The following is a 24,029-nucleotide window of genomic DNA, read 5'->3' on the forward strand; positions in this document are numbered from 1 at the left end:
GTTTTGATGTGAGGAAAATTCTACTGATGATCAGTTACTGCACTGGAAGTTACCATTAACTGCTAGTGGAATAGACATGTAGTATTGTTCTGTTTTATTGAAAAAATTCCATCATTTACTTTCCTTTTGATCTTGACCTTTCTGTATAGGATTTGTGTATTGATATATTATACTGTCTTCCAAGGTAGCAATTACATTCAAAGCAAATTGTGGCTATCTTAGAATTTTTAGAAAGAAAAGGTCTTGTGAAAATTTTAGGTCCCAGATGAAACTAACTGTTTTGAATTAGAGCATTCAGAATCTTTGAAGACTGGGTATAACAAGGTATTTGTCTGAATTTTTCTTTGGGAATTCAGTGGGAAATTCACAATGAAGTTGGGAAGACAGTATAGAGCAGAATTCTGGAATTCCTTTTATAATCCATTCTGAAATATTTCTGTTTGTGTGACTTGATGCTCTTTCTTGAGCTTTGACTTAACAGCTGTTAATAATTGTCAACATTTAAAATGTAGAATTGCATTTTGACTGTGTAGTACTTTGTCACTCCTTTCTTCCCGTGTGATATGCAAAATGTGTCTGCTGTAATCTTTAAAGATGACCGAATTTTGGAGTTGGTAATTTTGATGAACTGATCTGTAGATATTTTGAGGGAATCTTCAGGTTTTGAACGAAGTACAGTAATTTCACGATTACAAGCTGCACTGACTATAAGCCGCCTCTCCCGGTGTTGGCAAACATTTTGTTCTTTGTTCATACACAAGCCGCACCCAATTATAAGCCGCTCTGTCGTTCACAGCGAGACCTGTGTGCAACAAAGTTGTCAAATAGTAACAGAACCGCGGGATCGGGGGCGGCGGTTTACTGTCTCCGCTCGGGCCGTGAGGGCTCGTGCCGTGAGGGCTCAGCCCGCTCGGGGCTGCCGACGGGGCCAGGTGGCCCAGCTTGGTGCTGCCGCTCGGCGGAGCCGCTTGGGGCCGGCTGCTGCTGCCACTGGGCTCGCTCATCCCGGCCCAGCGCTGCGCCGCGGTGGCAGGGGGGCACAGAGCCTGCTGGCACCCACGGTGGTGGCGGCAGGAGGGGAAGGAGCCCCCCGGCTCCTGCGGCGTCAGGCAGGGACGGGAGCCCTCCGCCTCCCCCCGAGCCGCGAGGCCATCAGGAGGGAGTGTCCTGCCTCTCTCTCCGAGCCACAGGGATGGCAGCATGGAGCCCCCTGCCTCTCTCCCGAGCCGCGGGGCTGGCAGCACAGAGCCCCTGCCTCCCCCGGGCTGTGGGAGAGGAGGGAAGGAGGAAGCTCCCCTGTCTCATTCCCGCTTCTGCGCTGCCAGCAGGCATCCCGGCTCCACCTGCTACGCAGCAGACTAACCAATTTGTAACAATCGTGTAAACCTGGGTTTTACTGGCTGGTGCTTGGCTCAGCACCTCGCTTTGCACTTCTGGGTTTGGAAATGTCAGAAAATTATTCACATATTAGCCACCCCTGAGTGTAAGCTGCATTTCCGGTGTGCGAGCAAAATTTTAGTCAAAATGGTGCGGCTTGTAATCGTGAAATTACTGTACTTAAAAAAAAAAAGTGCAAAATTCCAAAGGATGTATTTTCCATCACTTTGGAGAGGTATGTTGAAGGGAGCAACTGAAATAGATATGCAATCCATATACAAATTTGATACCATTTTATGTACAGGATCTGATGATTTAAAAAAATGTAAAATACTTGTATTATGTTATTTGATTACTTATTTCAACGAAATTTGTTTCTACTCTTAAATTTTTAAACTTAGGAGTGCCTTTCTCTATTGTTAGCCACACCTAGTGGTTTAATCTGGGAAAAAGCAAAAATTGCTCAGTCTACAAGCTTGTGACCTTTGATTTCATGAAAAACAGACTCTTTATGCCATAAATTAGAGGTTCTGTCAATAGTTATTCTCCTGTGTCTTTACAGTGGAACCTCTAAGGGGTCACACAGATGTATTAGTGGGTAACCCTTTGTGTCTGAATGAATGTGTTCTCAGTCAGAAGTCATTGTATGTCATAACTCACTAGTATTTCCTGCTGCTGTTTTCCTCCCATGAACATGCTGCACAGCACTCCATTGGTTCTGATTTCTTAGCTGAGCTAATACTCTTCGAGTTCTTCTCTCTTTCCTTTTCTAATTTAATTTTCCACAAATGTTGGCTATCGGCAGGATTTTTGCTTAGTAATTCAGAACCCTTACTCTCCATGCTCTCAGACATGCTTATGTGTCCTTTTAACTCTGAGTTTGTTGCTTTTTGGTTGCTGCACACTGGAGAATGGGAGCAGTTCTTAATCTTCTCCACCCCAGTAATCAAGATTCAGTGGCTCTTGTGCATACCAACAATGTACTTTGTACATACAAATGATGCTAACTTCTCCTGTCAAAAAAAGGCTACCAGTTTAATTTGAAAATATGGAAAAATATGGTTTCATAGTTTCTTAGATAATTTCCTGTATATGACATACTTTTTTTTTTTTTACTCTGTGAAATGTTTCTCTTTGGCTTTTTACATCTAGGGTTTATTTAAGTGTCAGAAAAGTAAAATCATGATAAATTACTAAGTTGTGTCCATATTTTTGTGTAGTTATGATTTTACATATGTTGGATGATGGTTTTCTTGTATTCTGATTCAAATTATTTTAATTCTGTTCAAATGCTGGAATTAGGTATATAGAAGTTTTTCTGCCAAACAAATATGGAAAGTTTCTCTGGATTTCTCCACCTGTTTGTGTGTACAATTTTTTTCATTGTTTGGCAGGTGAGTCAACCTTCCTTGGATCCCATGTGCTTAACAGAAGACTACAACTTATTTCTGCTGAAAGAGAGCAGAAAGAACACAATAATGAAAGTTTTCTTGCAGATATAATGTTGCACCTCCATATGCATGAAGTACATCTTAACAGAACTCTGCAGCTGGTTCTTAACTAACCTCTTTACATATTCTGCTTTAGGCAACTTTCCACCATATTAATAAATTCCTTCATTTCATTCCCATGTACGTATGTTAATTTAATGTAATGAAAGAGATTTTTAAAAACCCTTACTGTAAGATCAGTTGCTTTTTTTTTTATAAAGAGTCTTAATTTAACTCTATTAAAAATGTCTTTTCTATCACTGCTGACTTTGTGTCATCTTGTATTGGTATGATCAATTCCATTGCCACTGTATGTTACAGCTTTGCAACCTTGTATTTCACAGGTATGCACTATAATACATTGCAAAGGTGAGCACTATAATTAGGTTATTAGATGTACAATATTAAACCTGAACTGGACTTTAAATAATAATGTACTCTTTGCTTTGCTTTTATATTTCACGTGATAAGAGTAGACTTAATTATTCAGAGTAGACAACATATTAAATGCCAGTAACATTCAACATTGTGCAATAGAGTTATCCAGTCCAGTAGAAACAGGAGGTAGGACAGATGAAAAAACTTAGTGGAATCTGGCAGGTCTGGCTTTTGAAGTTAGCATTGGTTCACTTCTTGAATTTCAACAGATTGTATTAGGGCAGTGTCTAGCTGACTCATGACAGAAATTTTCTGTGCTTGCAGTCTGGGAAATGCAGCTACATGACTATAATAATTTGTGTAATGCAGCGGCATTGCCAATAATTAATCTTATTAGAAATTTTAACTTAGTAATAACATCATAAGAACATGAGAAAAAAGGGCAAAAAAAGAGAAAAAACATTTTGGGGGGAGAAAAAATCTGACAAAACCTCCCCTTGAACCTCAGTAATTAAATTATTAGTTTATTATGTGTCGTTGGACTTCTCAGTGTCATGAAAATATCCACATTACCTTTCCAAAAGAACATTCCCCTCCTTTTCTAAGTTGCTTTGAATTGCTCTTGGCAAATATAGGAACTTTACAAAATCACTTTTGCAAAATCTGTTCTGCAGATGTGGAATCCATCATTTAAAAAGTTAAATTTAAACATGTGTATGTGAAGCCTTCTTCATGGATATTTGAATTGAAAAGGAATTTATGAAAGAGAAATCATAAATGTTGATGGGAGTGCTTATCATTAAATATATTAAAACTTGATGCAATGAGCAGACAACAGTATATATTAGAAGTATAGTTTTTAAAAAATCTCTAGGTCTAGTTTTTTACTAAAGAACGAACTTTAATTAAACACAGTTTGTTTTCAGGTGGAAAAAAAGACTCATTCAGGAAATTTTTTCTTTTGTTTCCACTGGAGTTAAAAAATACTTTGGTTCTGCCTATCAACAGATAAATATTAATATTTTACTTCTGCTAAATGGTGCAACATAGAGCATAAAACAGTGTTATTTTTTCATCTCCCACATTTTTACTTCTGAGGAAGTAAAAATTTTACTTCTTTTTACTCTTAGGAAAAGGGCTTTTTTGAACAAAATAAGTGCCCTGGAAATTATCTGAATGATGCAGGAGTAAAATCTTTTACTCTTTTCAACACAGACAATAGACTGAGCTCAAAGAACTTAGGAAGTGAAAATAGAACTTCTGTAATGCAATTTCATTTATTTTTTCATCATGTCTGAGGAAGAGGAAATCATTAAATGGTACAAAGTATTGCAGAAAAAAACCCCAGAGTCATAATTACATAATGTACTCTGAGTTTACTTATATTTGGTATGCTGATTGAGGGTCTCTAGCAGAAGGGGAGAGAATATATGGAAGTAGTCCATATATTTTTGCCATATTGCCAATTTAAAGACAATCTTACGTGAAGGTAAATTATTTCGGTTTCTATGCTTCTTTTCTTTTTTATCTCCTTTCCTTCTGGCTAGAATGGGAGGAGTTAAATGTTAGTCACAGTATCACAGAATGGTTTGGGTTGGAAGATACTTCAGAGGTCATTTAATTCCAAATTCCCTCCTCTTTCAGCCCAGGTCTGGGATGCCACCTGCTACATCAGGTTGCTCAGATGCTTGTCCAATCAGATCCTGAACATTTCTAGGGATGTGACATCCACACCTTCTCTTAGAAACCTGTGCCAGGGCCTCAGATTCTCACAGTAAAGGATTCATTCCTAATACTGATCTTAAATCTCTCCTCCTTTAAACTGCTTCCCCTTATGCTATCACTATTTGCTTGTGTAAAAATCACTTTCTGTCTTTTTTACAAGGCTCCCGTTAGTACTCAAAATTGCTTTTGGTCTCTCCAGAGCCTTCTCTTTTCCTGTCTGAGTAAACTTAACTGTCTCATCCTGTCCTGAGAGGAGTGGTGCTCCAACCCCCTGATCCCCTTTGTGTCTCCCCTCTGGGCTCACTCCAGCAGGTCCCTGTCCCTCCTGTGCAGGACCCCAGCTCTGAGTGCAGTGCTCCAGGTGGGTCTCAGCAGAGCAGAGCAGAGGGGCAGAATCCCCTCCCTGCCCTGCTGCCCACGGGGCTCTGGATGCAGCCCAGGACACGTTTGGGTCTCTGGGCTGTGAGTGCCATGGCCAGGGTGTGCCCAGCCACTGAATCATTGTTGCGTTGGAAAAGACCTCTGGGATTGATTCCAGCCTGTGACCCAACATCACCGTGCTCAACCAGACCATGGCACTGAGTGTCGTGTCCAGTCTTTCCTTAACACTTCTGAGGACGGTGACTCTACCACCTCCCTGAGCAGCCCATTCCAGTGTCTAATCACTCCTCTTGTGAAGAAATTCTTCCCAATGTCCTAAACTTCCTTTCATTCCAGTGAAGGTATTCCCTAAGGTCCTTCAGTGATCCCTGCTTCTAGTCTTTCACTGGTCTGAAGGAAAATATAAAACATAAATAATTAAAAACAATTAGTCCTGATGTTTCAGTTGGTGGTGATTCAGTCAGAAACCATAAGCTGAAATTTTGCACGTAGTATTATGAGATATGTTTGCAGTATGATGTCCATTTTAAAATAAAAATAGGAAATATTTCCTATTTTCATAAAGAATAAAAATACTTAAAAGATCTTATGTGAAGGAAGACATGAAAGATCTCAGTCTTAGCTCAAAAATTAAGGGCTCTTGGGAAGTAACTGACAAATTTGTACTAATATATGGTGGTTTCTTATAAAATATTACTTCTAGTAGAAATTTTTTTTTTCATTAGATCTAGTAGCGGCAAGGCAACAGCAAACACATGCTCAGTGTGGGGACATTAAGGAAACATTAAGGGAATGTTAAATATATACTGTAGGCTGTGTGGGCATTTTTGGCAGGCCATGTAACTCATGTGTGTGGGAATATGGCCAACTGTCTGCAGTGGAAGCAGCAGTAGAGGACTTGGATTTTTCAACTGACCTGCTGATATTACAGCTGATTTAGGGTTCATACTTCTTTTAATGTGTTTTATAAGGAATTAGAGTATACAAGTGCTTCTTCTTCCTTTACAGTGAAAAGGCAAAATGATAAAAAAGTTTGAATATGTTCTTAGTGTAGCCAATTTTTGAGGTTTTGACAAGACACTGAGCCCTAGAAAGAGGAAGCAAGGCTTTAAAAAAGTCATTCCACGCCAGCAGAAATAAAGAATTAGGATGGTAAAGGATTCTGAAGAGATTGTTTCTGAATTACATCTGAGATGCTTTTGAGGCATCTGGAATGAAAGGGGGAGGCAGGCTCTGAAGTTCCCTGCACGTAACTGTGTTGCCAGGTGCACCACCTGAGAAGGGGTGTGCCAAGGCAGTCCTTGGGAACTTGCATTGTAAGAGAGAGCAGAGCTTTTCAGTAGATGGTCACCATGGACGGAACAAGAGAAGCTGAAGGTACAGGACATTAAAATGAGATTTTGGAGGGACTGAGCATTATAAAAGAAGGGGAATGGAAAAAGTTGCAAATTTTGAACAAATATCACAGTGAGAGGAAGTGTAAATGAAAGGCAGGACACTTGAGACAGTTGTTGACTACACAAGGAGATGAAAAAGGGAATCTCAGAATCATATAATGGTTGAGGATGAAAATAACTTCTGAAGATCTTCTAATCAGTCTAATCATAATTGTGATATAGATCTTCGTTTAAAATAAAAATTATAATTAAAACTACCAAACAATAAACCTGCCAAAACCTCAAATCCATCAGTACACTTGAATGTCTTATGCTAGAACTCCAAATAGAGCAATGAATATCTTACAGATAGAAGATTTGATGACTTTTTAAAATGAAACTAACCTTGACTTCATTATGGACAATTGGAGATTAATTCTGCCTATTCATTCTAACTTACAGTTACTGATTTCTCATTACTGTCATTAAACATGGAATTACTTGTAACTTTTCTGAGGTATTTCCAGCTCATTTTCTTGTCTGTTTTATTCTAGAATTATTTATATGTCAGCTCTATGGCCTGTCTGGTCTTGTAACTCTGATGGAATTTTGTAGTGTTGTGCTGTGGTATCTTGTCTCATTCTGGAGAAATGGCAGCCTCTGTTAAAGTTGTATTTGCTTTGCTAGAGACCAGTGAATTATGTGCTGTTGGATCACAGGCAATGTTTGTGTAGTCTAAACAAATGGGGTTGTCTTGAGAACCTTGAGACTTTTTCTTTCTAAATGAATGATCTTCCTTCCTTTGCCAAATTCTGAAACTCTTCTCTGCATTAGATGCCAGAAGAGTTTTGAATTTTTATATGGAAAGACCTCAACATATTAAATGGACAGAAAACATTTGTATCTAAGACAGTTTAAAGGGTCCACCTGTATTCTAGGGTTTTAGTTCTTTCTCATTTGGATGTTTTTCTGTATCTAAGGAAGAGTGAAGATCCAGGCAGATACTCTTTTCCATTAAAAAGAGGAAGGAGGTATTTGTTTTGCTAATAATGTGGGAAAAACTCAACTCGAAAAAAAAATTACAGAAATTATGCTTTCTAAAATATTTGAAGAATATTTGTTTTTATAACAGAACTCTAACACCTTCAGGATTAGTGGAAGCAGACTACAATAATATTACAGTTAATGTTTAAAATGCCTTTTAGAAAAAAATGTGAAGAATAACCAGCCATTTAAAAGCAAAATATTCAGATTTTGTTATGTCCAAATAGTTAAGAAATCTGCTGAAGTTATGAATTTGTATAAGGATTCATGCCTATTTCCTGAAGTATTTATTCTTTGTAGAGGACTGAATACTTTCTTCTTCTTGATTTCCACTTGCAGTGAAGATTATGTAGTACTGTGTATTAACTTTTTGTTATCTTCCAAATTCTAAATAATTTATGTATTTACGTGAGAATTTTGGGAAAAAATGGTTTCGTTTGGGGGTTTTTTGTTTGTTTTTATTATTTTTTAAATTTCAGATGCATTTTAGTGAACATGATGTTTCTTACTTGAAAAGTTGTCCTCATATCTTAAATGCTGTTTTGCCATTACTACTTAATTTGAACAATATTGTATGACATCTGCCCTGGAAAAGGTGTTTATCCCAAGAAGAATCATTTTATATATATTAACATTATCTTAAACAACTGTTTATTTAAACTCTTTTTTCAGAACTGTGAGGACTTGGGATGTTAACAATGAAAAAAAGCACAAAAGCGTATTTAAGCCACGATCAGTTCAAGGTAAACGGGTGATTCCTACAACTTGCACATACAGCAGAGATGGGAAGCTTATTGCAGCCGGCTGTCAAGATGGCTCTATCCAGATCTGGGATAGGAATATGACTGTAAGTCCAGTATTTGATAACAATATATGCTTCTATTATTTCGAGGGCGAGTGTTGAAGCACATAAAATCAATTTGGTACTTTTATATTTATTTCCCCTCCTCTCCCATCTGTCCTGAAAATCAAATAACTCATAGGCATGACTTAGTATTTCTTCTGCTTTTCCACAACTGGTCATTAAGTCTGCTGCCCCTAAGTTCAAAATGCTGGGAAAACTCTTGGTAGTCTGTGTTAAAAAAAAAAGAAAAAACAAACAAAAAAAGCAACAACAAAAAAGTTTACCACAGATCTGTATCTAGATTATTATTCATTTAAGATGGAATGCTTGTGAGAAAAACTGTAATTTCTTGTTGTTATATAATTTGAGATGTTGAATATGTTGAGAACTAGCTCTTAAAACTTGATACTGAAGTAAGTCATTAATCCATATAATATGTAGAGAAGAATAGCATCTAAGTGGGTGATGATATGGCTGCATATTAAATGGCAAATGTTGTTATATTGTTTAATGTGTAAAAATTAGCACTGAGGCGAATTTGAACCATATATGTAAATGCATTGCAGTCAGAAGGAGTCAGAATGGAAACGATTTCAAATTTATCAAAATTAGGAAAATTTCTCTTTGTATTGAACTAAATAATCAATTTCCAGTAGTTATGACTTGAACTATAATTCTTGCTGCTAGATTATAATTTGAAGCTTAGAACATTCAGTGTTCACTGTTGCTTTGTGTAGTATAGCTTACAAACCAGTCCAGTTCCAAGAGTTTAATTTTGCTATGTGAAGTGCAAACTCATCAGGCTAAACTTTACTGCTTTGAAAAATCATCAGCCTAGTAAATCATCCATATTCTCTCTTTATGTCCATCTTATGCAAAGAAGATCCAGTGGGATAAGTACCAATGGCATGCATTGGAGGAGAAAATGGAAATAGGGTCAGTTTTTTTAAAAGCCAAAATGAGAATACAGAGGAAGTGAGGCAAGAAGACCAGGATCATGAAACTGGTGTAATAAATCTCTGAAAGCTGTACAATTCCAGTAGGATGGCTTTGTGTAAGTAAAACTGAAGTAGTGCAGGTTACATTAGTCTGTTCATATTTCAAGATATTTGATTTTTAAAAGGAAAACAGACAATCTGGGCAGCTTTTTACTAAGATTTAACAAGATTTGATTGCTGGAGGCAGGAGGAAATATATAGATTTAAAAGAAAAAGAAAGCCTGTGGATCATACTCAAAGTACAGCCTGTATTTTGGGGTTGCAATCTATTTTTATTTCTGTTTTTATTTCCACTATAAACCTAGTAAAACTTCCTAATGGCATGAAGCTTGAGAATTCATCCTAAGTGTAAACTTGTTCTAACAGAATAATAAATTTTTCAGAGACTGGCTTTCATCACCTGTGTATGTTGTTTATTTTAACATATACAGTATTGAAATATTAAGCTTTCTGGTGTAGTTTTAACAATAGTGCTCTTGGTAGTCTGCTTTTTCATGTACTTTTCCTTTTGAACTTTTCTGTGTCTGTGCAATGACATATTGCAATGCTGATTGAGTGCAGTTTAAGGTGATTATGAGTAATTTAAAGATATATCCTGTGCGTCTTGTGCAATTTCCAATGGGTGACCCCTGTATAACAAAGCAAGACTAAAGTGATTTTCTAGTAGAAATTAAGTTGGTGGTGTTCTTGGGTTTGTATTTTTAATGTCTAAAGAGTTTTTGTCTTTGCCTTTGTTGGTTTCATTAAGAAGCGTGCAAGATTTTTGGGTGAAGAAGCAGGTAAATTTTATTTTTAGTGGTATTCTTACCTAAGACTGCTGGTGTCCTCTGGAGATCCCCATGTATAGTTAGAATCAAATGTTTCAAAAGGCATGTTGATTGAACAGTTAGAAAAAGCCATCATCTTATATTTGGGGATGAGAAAGGGATAAGAAAAAAAATTTCAAATGGAACATGTGTTCAGCCTAACAGTTAGAGAGAAGAGGATGGCCCTGACTCCTGCAGTGGAATGGTGAAAGCATACACTGACCTGACAGGATACAGAGATGCTTGCAAAGGTGAACAAGAAAAGGCTAAGTTATTACAAATTTATGTGGTTCTTGGGGTACAAACTGAGTGTGATGCAGGAAAATGGGTAAAGCTGTGGAGGATCAAGGTGTGAGGGTTAAACTTCTTGAAGAAATATACAGTAGAAATATTGACTTCTGATTTTTTAACAGAAAGCTGTAATTCCCATCCGGCAAATATTACTTGGTTCTGTTAAAGTAAGTGTACAGCTGTATATATACAGATTTTGCTGTGCTACAGTACAACTGGCTTTCAAGTCAAAATTAAGAGAGCATTTGTGTTTATCTTGACAAAGCGCTATGGAGTCAGTAGCAAAAGTCACTAGTGTTTGAAAGCAGAAAATAACTGCCATATTTTCTTATTCTTGATCAGAATGATTCTGGCATCATTATTTATGCTGTATGCTTGATCCATATGCATCTGGAAGGAGAGATTCAGGAAGGTGTTTAAACGTGACTGTTGCTTATTTGACCATACTGTCATGACAGGAATCACCCAATAAAGGCCCGTTGTGACTGCCTGAATTTGATTTAGCCTTTGTGCAAGAATGTCAATGACATTTTAATGCTGCTCCTGAGTGCCCAAACCACTGTTCCTGCAAATGACACTAACAGCACAAATGACATCCATGAAGAGTGTCCATCCAGATATTATGGCTCACACTAGATACACACCCATAGTGCCTGTTATCCTGGTTGCCTATGAAGATTTTTAGATGCATTTTTTTTTGAGTTGAGTACAAACTACTGTCAAACGCAGCACCTACTATAGCGGGAGGCTTGTGTTTGCTACAGTGAAAATGTGCAGTCCCTGCTTTCCCACAGAAAAAGGCTCACCAACTCATCACAGAATGGGTCGGGCTGGAAAAGTCCACACTGGTCCAATCTTCCTGCTCAAGCAGGGTCATCCCAGAGCACATGGCACAGGATTGTGTCCAGATCTTTCTTGGATACCTCAGGTGAGGGAGGCTCCACAACCTCTCTGGGCGACTTGTTCCAGTGCTCAGTCACTGCACAGTAAAGAAGTTCTTCCTCTTGTTCAGGTGGAACTTCCTGTGCATCAGTTCCTGCCCATTGCCTCTTGTCCTATTACAGTATGAAGCAGCAGTTCCAAGGACAGAAATGAATACCCAGAAGGAAAGAGATGATGGTGCCCTTTCCAAGAGCAAAAGGGGCACTCAGAAGCAGGCACATGGGGGCAGTGTTGGTAGGAAACCATCATTGTAGCACTTTGCAAGGCAGAAGCTACCCCACAAATCTCCTTTGCCACTATAGTCATAGTTTCTGACTGGTGGTACAGGTTTTTTTTATTCTCTGCTTCACACATTACTTGTTATACCTGTCTACAGGAATCATACTGATGTGTCAGTCATAGGACAAAGAAATTAAAAATGAACATGTTGTGGTATCCGCATCACCACACACACATCACCTGTATTGTACACTGCTCCACAGTGTAGAACTTGGTCTAGAATGGTGTGATTAAATAATTTTTCATTTTTATAATTTAGAGGAAGACAAGTTATTCTCTATGTCATATTTTATCCATCCTGCTGAAGTCAAAGTAACTCTTTAAGTTATCTTCATCAGTTAGTTGCTTTTTTTCCCCACTTTCGAACTATTTCAGAATCGGCTTTTTTTTTTAAATTTTATTTATTTATTTTTTTAATTCTGGTGCTTTGCTTAGGGAGTGATTTTAGTGTGTGATCAATTCCCTTCTGACTAGTAATGAACACCATGAATGTTTCATTCAGTTTTTTACTTCCACTCTTTTTTGGTATGATTCCAAATCTCCCAGCTGTATGCAGTGAGAGTGAAAACACTTTTGGAACTTTTGGAGGAAGATTTTTTCTTAATTCATGACACTGACATGGGTAACTTGCTAATGCTGAAGTTAGCCAAATGCATTCCGGCACTGCCTTGCCTTTTTCCAAACTTCCTCAGCAGGATCATGATCCATTATAATCACCTGCCTCAGAGTTTTTTTGGTTTTGTCATAAATCTCTGTTATTTTCTCACGTATGTTATTTTGTCAGTGCATGTTTTTTCTTTAAGGTTCATGTACATGTGCATTTACAGTGCACATTAGCAGAGCAATCTGTCAGCTTATTTGAAATATTATGAACACTGTCAACTTGGCTTAAAATAACAGCTTCAAAGGACATAAAAAATAACTTCCTTCAAACTTTGAATGAATAGTGGAAACAACAGCGCGAAATAGTCTATCATAACACAACACATTAGAACATTCTCAATTTAAATGTTCTGAGACGTGGAGAAAAGTGTCTGGCAAATATGGAGATTTGTAGACCATTAGTGGTCAAAATAAGACAGGACCTTGAAAATTCTTGGTTCACGGGGCAATGCAGTAAAACCACTAGGTTTATCTGCAGTTCAAATAGGTTCAAATTCCTCATCTTGCCTGTACTTGCACATTCAGAGCTTTTTGCAAGCCTGTAGTAGTATATATTTCTGAGCAAACACATCCAGAGTCAGTCTTTACTATCAAGAATGTAGAGTGTCTTGCCATCAGTAAGTAAACCTTTGCGTGCCTGATTTTCGTGCTGAAGAATGGGAGCATCTGTTTCTTGGAGATAGGGAAAGACTGAAATGATTTTTGAAGCATACTGTGAGTTAAAATTGAAATCTCTCCAGTGAGCAGAAGATCTCCCATCATTTTCCACAATAAGTAGGAAAGATTGAGATGTTTTTCATTAGTTACAATTAGGGGGGTTTTGGGGTAAAAAAGATAGACGTCTTAGTTAGCATCTCTTAATCTTTCAAACCACCTGATGAGGCTACCTGTTACGTGAATTTTTTGCTCCGTCTTTTCCTAGGTGTGTTCAGCACAGGACTGCATTAAAAATTTCTCTGTGTATTCCAGGCTGAATCATGTTGCACGGTTTCACACATCAACTATTTTATGGTATATCATTGCAGCTCTGGTACAAAAATATTAATAAAGATGTTGGGGAATCAGAGTTTGTCAGAGTAGTGGTCATGTCTTTTAAATGCCTCCAAGAAAGCAACTTGTACACTCAAAATCTTGTCTGTTTTTTTTTTCTAGCTATATTAAATTTGGTTATAAACTTTGAGTAAGTTTTGTAAGCTTTTACCTATCTACTGGCTGCACGACAAATAGTAAAGAATTAGTTTTGACAAATACCTCTGAAATAAATTTGTCTTTTACATCTGTAATAGGTTTATTCTTTTAATATAGTGTAAATCTGAACATGAAAGACACAATGTTTGGTGTTTTCCAGCATAATTGTCATTAAGCAAATTGATTCAGTGCTCATGGAATTGTTTTTATCGTGAGTGATTAACCTCTATTTTTTCACTTTCTTGTTTCATAGAAGACTTAGCCATAGGTTTAACTCCATTCTTCAGCTCAAAAGTGAGCATTTGATACAGTATTGCTGAATTACTGCTTTTCTTTTCTTCTGGTTTTAAAACCTTACTCTGATTTTAAATTGCTAGAATAATTTATGTATTTTTATCAATTTAAATTACTTAGCTAAAGCTCAAAGTGGTCTTGCAGAACTTAAAATTCACAATAATACTGAAATTCAACACTGTAATAATGTACTGCCCACATGAATATTCCCAAAAGTACTGTGATCAAGTGGTAATCCCAATAACCTGTTTTCCACATGCCCTTAAGCTACCCTATCCTCAAAATATAAGGGGAAGAAACATGGAATGTCACAGTGTGCCCTGAATTTAAACAGATCTAAGCTCTGTACATTTTAATTACAAATAGTCGTGTTGAAAGTATTTTCCAAATAATTGCATGATTTATAGATGTAAGATAAATACATTTCTATATTTAGTGATGGTTTGCTTTGAAGGGATTTCTGTAAGCTTTAGTTTTGTGGTCTGCTGTTGGAAGTTTTAAGGTAGCGTTTTTAGAGACAAAAGGTTTCACAAGTACTGGAGCCATTTTGAGATAATACCATACAACTAAGGACACAGATTTAGATAATGAAAATTTATTATGTGAAAAGTGTGGCTTGTTTTTGTTTGGTTGGTTTTTTTTGGGTTTTTTTTTTTGGAATGGGAATCCAAGTCCAGATCTTATTTGGAAATCTTTTTTGCAAACTTTATTTTGCTGTTCATGATGGATTTTACAGCTGATGATGCCAAGACAGAGCAATCAAAACTAGTAGTAAGATCTGAGACTTGCTGTAATACTTACCCATTAATTGGAAGGTCATTTGCGGGGATTTATACCCATGTGTTAGGAACATGAGGTTATTGAATCTTCGCACAGTTACAGGATTCATTTTGTATGTGCTGACATGCAAAAGACATACATGTCAGTAATTAATTCCTGTAATGTCTTATGTCTGTCCACTAGAGAACTTTACTGTACATATGCCTTTTTAGATGCAGTTTCTACCAGATCATTGTGTGTCTTTGGCATCTTGTCCATCACAGCATTGGAGAATTACACTTTTTTTTCACACCAGCTAGGTTATATTCATTTTTTTTTCACCATGGAATATTAACTTGTCTATTTGGATGATTTTTTCATGTATAGAATTTAATGTTTATATTGATATCTTCACAGCATTAAAAATATTCCAGTGAAATGTCAATATTTAATAGAAACAGTTTACAGTGTCTGTTCTTAAATTTGCTGAATATCACTACTACAGCTAAACAGCAGGGAAATCTTCCAATTTTCCCCAAGTATGTAACATGCTTCACGCTTTGAAGAGGGCAGTCTGGCTACATCTGGAAATTTCTTATGTAAATACAAGATGAAGGATATCCAAATATACTATATTCCCCTTTCAAACTTAAGGTAAGTTTTCCATATCCATAATATTCCACCCTTTCATTCCATACGTATATGTGCCAGACCTCTGTTCCAGAAACTGGAAATCACACACAAGCTTGCCAGCAGCAAATATTAACAGATTCATATATTATTCCTTTTTGTATACGTCTGGGTTAGCCAGTACATCACTATCTGTACCCTGAAGCCAGCCACAGTAAAGAATCTGACAATCATATGCTGAGATAAAATGGGCCCTGCTGTATTTCTAAGTGCATTTCTCTCTTATGTAATAAACAGTTTACAGTTAAGAACTATCTAAATGTTTGCACTATGTAATATAGTGATGAAAGGCAATTCTAAATCTTGAAGTCTGTCACACCCCAATGAAAATAGGTTAAAGGATTTCACTTTGGATTCATGTATGGTTAAGGAAAAAGGCTTATCCCACAAGGATTATATATCTCTCTTTGGTTTATTATTTGGAAAACTAAAAGTAAGACTTACAGAAATAATTTCAAAATTACAATTTGAGAAGAGTAGGCATTATAGCAACATGATGACTTTATTAATATTGTAGTACTATTAGTATTAATACAACATGAATAAAATTACAGAAATAGAAAGATGAAATAATGAAAAAAGTGGGAAAAAAAGCACCTTCTTGAGCTAGTTTTGTTTCTTTAGAGAAAACGTTCCTTTTTTTGCGGAGGCAAAAAGTGGAAAGTACAAATACTACATTCTGACCTAAGAAGTGAGCTTCAGAGTGGTTTGGCTTATCAGAGAAATGGCTTTTAGATACTGTAGTGTATGCATTGCTCAAGCAAGCTGAACACTTCAGTGGTCTAGAGTCTGATAGGGTTTGTAAATTATGAAAAGATTGTTGTGCTGATGTTATATTAGGAAGCTAGTTTTGCCTCCAAATGTATCTCATTGTGTTAGGTCACTATTTCTTGAAGCATGTGAGATGAAGAGCAGGATTATGTTGTGAATTTCCTAAAAGCAGTGAAAAGTGCTTTTCTGTACAACTCTTGGTCATTAAGTTTATTTTATTAGAGAAGCTGAAGACTCCCACATTTTAAAATACTTAACAAAGGGAAAGCTTTTACAGCTTGAACAAGTGAGTTAAAACCAAAAAAGGTAGGAAATGGCTTCTGAGCCATGGAACATACAGGTTTGCAGGAGATAAGTTATAGCGAGGCATAGGTTACATACATTTAACTCAGGAAGTGTGATATAGAACAACCTTTTCTCCACAGAGAGAACAATTGATTCATGGTTGCATCCATTAAAAGGCGCACTTCTGTAGGGACACAGTTTAAATAATCGACCATAATACACTAGAGGCCACACTCAATTCCTGAAGAATGTGAGTCTTGTTAACTTTAACTGAAAATATTTGAATGGCATTTCTAGAGAATTCATAATAAGATTATAAGCCAAACAAGTTATTTTTGTGTCCATTATTATCAATGAGAAGATAAACTGCACAGCTAAAATGTGTCTTGGCAGCAGGTATAGAACTAAACTGATCATATGAAATTAGAAGTATTTGTAATAATATATTTTTTGTAAGACAGCTTCAGTGAACAGGTTTCTTGCAACTCTAGGTATATATCTCGTAATTAAAGTCTGATTGAATAGATGTGAGGCTTTCTTCATAAGTTAGCAAAACTTCTTTCAGTGCAAAATATTTTAAAATAAAAGGATTTTTTTCATGATCTCACTATTTCCTGAAGTTTGTTTTCAACAGATGTTAGTGCTAAACAGTTAGCAGAGAGGGTGGTGAAATAGGTGGAGCATTGTCCAGCTGTGTTTTATTTAATGTATGACTGCAGTGATACTATACAGACCGAAATCAGATACATCCATGAAACAGCTGCTTTCCTTAAGCCAAGTTCTAAATTTCTCATGAGATAGAGAACTAGACTTGGAGCTGGATATGACTACCTATGTGTTTCATACATTATATGTAAATACATATGCAATGGGTCTAAGTATGTCCAGAGACTTATAATGACATTCTAGTTCAATAGACTTTCTGAATGTGTATAATCATTTTAAGCAGCAATTTAATCAGCATATTCTTAGATATTTCAACATATGTAATTTTCATTTAGATTAAGCAGTATATAGAATTGTAAAGAAATTCCTTTACAGTTACTATTTCATTTTGCACTGTATAGATGTATCAGTTTGAGATTTGGCTTCTGACTGTTTTGTGCTCAAAGCAGTCACTGATAATGAGCACTAAATTTTATTTTATATTTAGTGCATTTTGTGAAGGTTGGGACAGGATGGCCAAATTATAAAGTACTATGCTAATTTATATACAAAGAGAGAGTTGCTCTAAAAACTCTAATTCATTGGATAATCATGGATTCTGTGTTGTTTCTATGGACACTAGGAGCTCCTAGTAAATGTAGCTGCTGTGATCAACGTGTTCTGTGATATGAGGATATATCCTGGCTCACTAGCCTGCTTTTTGTCCTTACCATTATGCAGTTCTATGGTCTCACCTGGAGAGTCTGAGGTCTGTAAAGAAACTTCCTACTGTTGAGGCCATCAGAGTATACTGTGTGGACCTTTATAGATACTGTTTCACCAGAGCTCACTAGAGCAGGAGGACAGGTAGTGCATCCCTGCCCTTGTGACAGGAGGACTGGCATATATTCAATGCCTTGAAAAGCCTGAGTGATTTTTCAGAAGTGGGGACACCTGTTACGGTCAGCAGAAAGCATTGCATTGCAAGCCATTGGCACGTTACTTGTCACAAATGTGAAAATGCCTGCTTAATTTCAATATTTGATGTGTTGAAGTGTGTTGCCAGACTGGGTAGAAGTTGGCAGAGGTGTAGGAGTGTTTTCTGTATTTCAGACAGGTCAGTGTGCTTTCTTGGCTGTTTCATTGAGGTGGAGGTCAAGGTAGGGCTGCAATAATGTGTGGTACTGTCTGTCTGCACATGTAAAACAAACTTCAGTTTTGACTTCCTTCATAACTAAAGGTGGCTATGTCAGAAAATGAATCCTTCAGTGTCAAGTTGATATGAGGTTTACACCAGCAAACAAAAACAAGGCAATATGCAAACTCAGTTACTATTTGTCTCCCACCTCTCCTTTTTTTTTTTTTTTAATAAGTTTTTACCTGATAATTTACTGTATTTCCACATGTTGCAGATAAAGGAGTGGTAGTTTTCTTTGGTTTGATTTTGGTTTTCATTTATTTGTGGGAAAAAACACAGATGTGCTTGCAGATTAAATGAATGATCTTTAATTGTTGTAATTGAAAGATGGTGTATTTAGTTAATTGGTGAAATACAGCTGTTAAAAAAGACAAAATGAGGCGAGTACGGACCCCAAAAGTAAAGGGGGTTTCCATTATCAAGGAAACAAAGAGGGAAAACACATTATAGTAATGATACTAGCGGTGGGTTGTTGGTTGGATTTATTACAGAATGTTTTACAATGTGTGACAAAAAGGAGATGAAAGGACATTGGGGTGCATATAACAACATTTTATGATGAATGGTTAAAGGAGGTAAGATCTTCCAGGGAAATTGAAAAGATACGGTATCCATGTAAGAAAATCAGGAATGGCTTTCATCATGCTGAATTTGTATTGGCAGCTAAACATTCACAGAGTGATGTCACCTTGAACTAGCATGTTCAGCAGAGAGTCAATGATGTACCTTTTTTTGGAAGGCAGTTAATGGCATGAAAATATTGGGAGGCATGGTTGTGAATAAAGAATGTAAAAATACACCGTAGGGTGAAAAGTTCAGTGACGAGGGGGTTTGAGCAGCAGTGGATAGCCAGAGAAACTGAAAGGTAATCAAGTACCAGAAGGAATTGTGAAGAAGGGAGTCAACATGTAGATGGTGTGCGGGAGATACTGGATTTCATAAAACAGTGAAGAAGAGGAACAAAAAATAGACGCTTAAATCCTGAGACTCGGGAAGGAATTTAAGTAGCATTCTCAAATGGAATAAAATGAGATTGACAAGGAATAAGGGTGGAGGAGAAGGCAGTATTGGATGAAAAGGTGAGAGAGAGAGAGGAACATGGAGCTATTTGGGGAAAAGTGGGTAATGTAGATAAGGTTTTGAGATACATTAAGTGCTGCTTGTGAAATTTCTATCTCCCTATGCTGTGAGAATGCCATTGCTGGTGGAGAAGAAATATGAAGTTGCTGGGCATAAGTGTGAAATACTGTGCTGAAGTGAAACTAGGAGGCTAGAATGAGAAAATGAAAGGAATCTTTTTGTTGGATGGAAAAGAATTCCAAGGATGCTAGTTGCCAGAGAAGTAGAAAAACAGGAGGAAAGATGGGTTTGAAGCAGGTAGCAAACATTAACAGTAGAGAAGGTTAGTTGCAGAATGAAAAATTCTGTTAAAGTTCTCAATCTTCAGAGACAAATTTTCATGGAAATACTGCAGCCTGTTTCAGGGACTCTGGGATATCAATTTGGACATTTTTATATCTCCATACCTTTAATAATCATCTTATTATTTATATTACATGAGACAGAAGGGATTAATTGATTTAAGGATATTAATTGCAAACAAAAAAAAATATTTCCTGTCATACTTAAAATAGTTTTTTGTTTTAATGTCTGGTAAAAAAGAAAGCTAATTTTAAAAGTAACTCATGTTTGAAATTTTATTAGGAATTGCACTGAAGAATAGCAAGCAACTTTTTCTCCAAAAGATAGTACAAGCTTTTTCACTCTATCTAATGCTTAGATACTTGATTGCTGCTCTGAAAGCTAACTTGGAACACTGTTCTGTTAGTGTAAACCACTATAAATATTTTTGAATTTTTTTTCTTGTTTTGCCAGTTTTTGCTTGCAAGTGTGTGTGGGGGTTTATTTGTTTGCTTATTTAGCTAGTTGAATATATAAAACTATTGGAAGAAAAAGGCAACATTAAAGAAGAAACCATGGAATTGAGGTAGGACTATTGCTTGAAAAGAAAATGAAGTTTACTTGAGGATGCTCATTTTAGCACTGACATACATGAGGAAAAACATCACCTTTTTAATATTCTTCCATTCTCCCATCTCCATTGCTCCATCTGAATTAATAAAACCAAATCCATAATTTAAAAAAAAATTACATTTTAAAATAATATGCAGAGATAATATGGCATGATGGCTTTCAGTGCATTTTTATCAGGGAAAAAACCAAAGAATGTAGAAGAAAGAATAGCTTGCTATGTTACAAGAAACTTGATGAAAATGCTTTCATTTCTTAGAAAAATATATGCCTCCTCTTAGAATATACATGTGCTAGCTACTATTTCTAGCAAGCAAATAGATTTATTATGCAACCATCTTTGAAAACTCACTATGAACTGCAGTTTTTTCGCTCAAGGATTACTGAATCAGAAATGTTAACTTTATGTAGACTTTTCTGTATTTTCAGTCATATTTCACGCTATGTGCACTGTACCTCTGTTAGACCACAGAAGCAGTTTAAGCTTTGGGGACAATGAAAGGATATGAGAAATTATATTGAATATTAGGGAATAAGCCAAGAATAGGGCTATTGAATATTAGGGAATGTGCCAAGAATGAGGATATTGAATATTAGGGAATAAGCTAAGTCTGTCATAGCTGCTTTTTGAAGACAACTTCATCGCTTCTTTATAATATTTTTTTCTATTTATATTTTTGTTTATTGCCATTAGGCCAAAAGCTACTTTCAAATTATATGAAACATCCAGTGATGGCACAGATGAGTTTGAAGAAATCTGTGGACTTTCATTGGAGTTCTGGTACACCTTAGCTGAATCTTTAATAGAATTTTTGCAGAATAACATTGATCACATTTGATTGTTTTCTGGAAGGCAAGGAAACATTCAACATGGGGGCACGTCTGATTAATTTAATTTCGAGAGAGGCAAAAGGAGGAGTGGCCTTTTTTTTGGCTTTACAAAAACCATGTTTATGATAGTACAAAGGAGGAAAAATGTAAATTTGGTAGGATAAGATGAGAGGGTTAGATACGTTATGAAAAGATACAGAAGAAAATTTCTTTTACATCCTTGTGTGTTTTTCTCATGCAGTGTAAAAAATGCCCAAAGAAAGCCAACTGAATAGTTTCCAAAAGCTATTTTTATTAGTAATATTTATCATTTTTGTGGCCAAGATAGGTTATTTTCTCAAATGCGAAGTTTGACCGTGCAGCCAAACATTCAGCTGGGGTTTCATTTTCAAACTTTTAGGCAAATATTTAGCAAGGGTGTTAAGAAGCCATCTTTCTAAAATGGTTTCCTGAAATATTTCTTGATGAATAAGCTTAAAGAAATTGTTTCTGTGGTCAGCAATGCTCTTAGAAATTGTATGTTCTTCCTGATAAAGGAAGCGCGGACAGATAGGAAGAACTTTCTCATCGCTCTGCAGTGGATCAGAGACAGGCCAGCCTGCTTGCTTCCTTGTTTTGCCTAAAACCCATGTATGCTCAAATGTATCAGATGGCTTTCCTCATTGCCTTCTGCATAAATATTTTAGATTTTTTTTTTTAATAGCAATAAAGTTTTTGTATCCATTGCAATTAACAAAACTAAACAATTTTTCACCTTGACTGGCTACATCACTGTATGACTTTTCTTCTTAGACTACTCTTTTCCATGATTTCCGAGCATTTTCTGACTAAGTATTTCACACTTGTGTTTTTATTTTCATTCACAGTTGCATAATATAATGCAGGATTCATTGAAGCTTCCATAAATTTTAGAAATAGTTATACACCTTTTTTTTTTAATCTCAGTTATGTAGGTTTTTCGTTCCTATGTAGTTGCTCTAGAAGAACTACAGAATATTTGGGGGAGAAAAAAAGAGCCAAGTCTTTTATGGGTTCAGTAATTTCAAATAACTAGGTAAGCTTCTCAATGAAATACATGTGAGAGATTGTTGAAGAGATTACTGTTGAGTGTGAGAGATGAAGAAATCCTGAAGACTTGTCACCCAGAAACAAGACCTTAGTTGCAACAGATGACAATATAATGGATGCACAGGGCAGTTAAATACAATTGTCAGTCAGATGTCCTAGTTGTGGCAAGTAAGGTTAGGCTACTGTTTTCATAATTGATTAATTAGGATTGAGAGAAAAGAAGGAGTGTTTCAGGTTTGCTGATTATATGTGTAGATGTCACTGAGTTAGAAAGTTACAGAGAAGAGGAAATCATGTAAGAGTGTAATCATGTAAACATTAAAACCTCAGATTTCACAAGGTAATCTTGTTTTGCATCAGTGTGCTCATTACTGAAACAGCATCCATTTCTACACCACGGGAAGTGGTATTGAAGAGCTGTCACGTAAATTGAAAGCCTGGGGATCATGTTTACAGAGACTTCAGGAAAGCATCTGATATAGCCTGCAGTTGTCTACTCAGGGAAAATATTGAGAAATTCCTGAATTCAGCTGACATATGTAGACCTGACAATTTTTAATTGATACACTAAACCCAGAAAGTGCACTTATGTTTCTATTGTGGATTATAATTGAGAGTAAAGGAGATAATGCTTGCTTCAGTAGATGTGACTGAAGGGGGGATGGGGAAGTAGACATTTGGGGAGTGTAACTCATGCTTTGGGAACCTATCTGTCTTGTCAGCTGTGATCACAGCTCTGAGATGTTGTCTGTCTCTGATGGGATCACTTTCAACAAAGACCCAGACAGCTGTGGTCAGTTGTGATGAAAAAGGAGATTTCTGGTTTGTTTGTTTGTTTTCTTCTTGCAGCTTTGTAGCTCAGTTTTGTCACCTTGAGCCTGACCTATGATAATATATCATCTTGGAAGGCTTTTCTATGTATTAAAAATTACAACTTTTGCGATTGAATACTGTCAGGGTGAGCTATTCTATTTTGCTGTAAGTATCTGAGGTGAAAAGACCCATTTGAAACTCAAGTAGCTGTACATGAGCTGGGACTTGCCTGTCAAGCATCTCTATTGAGCTAGTCCTGCCCTTCTGCCTCGTGTTTGAAACCAGCATAAATCTTGATTGAGGTTGTGTGACTGTGTTCACACTAATAAATAAGTAATATTTTGCTATACATCTGTAGAACAAAGAAAGATTATTATTGTTGGTCTCACTGTCCCCAAAGCCCTCCTTAATTTACTGCCTTTACTCTAAAAGGAAAACTAGGAGATGTTAGAAATAAGATGGAGGAAGAGTGTCTTGGCTGGGACATTCAATGTTTTGTTAAAAGAAGAGTGGGGGGGGGTGCAGAATGTGAGAAGCATTATAATCTTGGGAAAGTGTTGGCTTACTGTGAAATATTGTATCCCAGAAACAATGTGGAAAGTTAAAAAATTCCATCAGTCAGACATATTGTTATTTTTTCTCGTGGATGTGGCTTGGATTTCTGAGGTGAACAAACTCAGTAGGTCTATCTTTTTCCTAGAATAAGTTTTATTGAGTGTTTTGGAGCAAGAGAGTAGTTGTGGGATGCAGAGCTTTAGCCATATGGCTCTTTTGTAGGTCATTCTTTTGTGATAAAATGTTCATATGGCCACTGTCATCTTCACTTCTTGTATGGGTCCTCTTAAGTCCATACAGGTTTTTG

General features: G+C 36.5%; 1 protein-coding gene across 1 annotated transcript in view; it reads left to right on the top strand.

The window, feature by feature from the left end:
* The window catches only part of WDR70 (WD repeat domain 70), a 127,226-nt gene that overhangs the window by 64,654 nt on the left and 38,543 nt on the right, over nucleotides 1-24,029 (top strand). Inside the window, exon 10 of the mRNA XM_033085319.2 lies at nucleotides 8,444-8,618. Within this exon, the coding sequence (XP_032941210.1) occupies nucleotides 8,444-8,618 (175 nt within the window). The remainder of the gene's footprint in view (nucleotides 1-8,443; nucleotides 8,619-24,029) is intronic.

Source organism: Catharus ustulatus, chromosome Z (assembly GCF_009819885.2).
Source record: "Catharus ustulatus isolate bCatUst1 chromosome Z, bCatUst1.pri.v2, whole genome shotgun sequence".
In the NCBI taxonomy this organism is placed as follows: domain Eukaryota; kingdom Metazoa; phylum Chordata; class Aves; order Passeriformes; family Turdidae; genus Catharus; species Catharus ustulatus.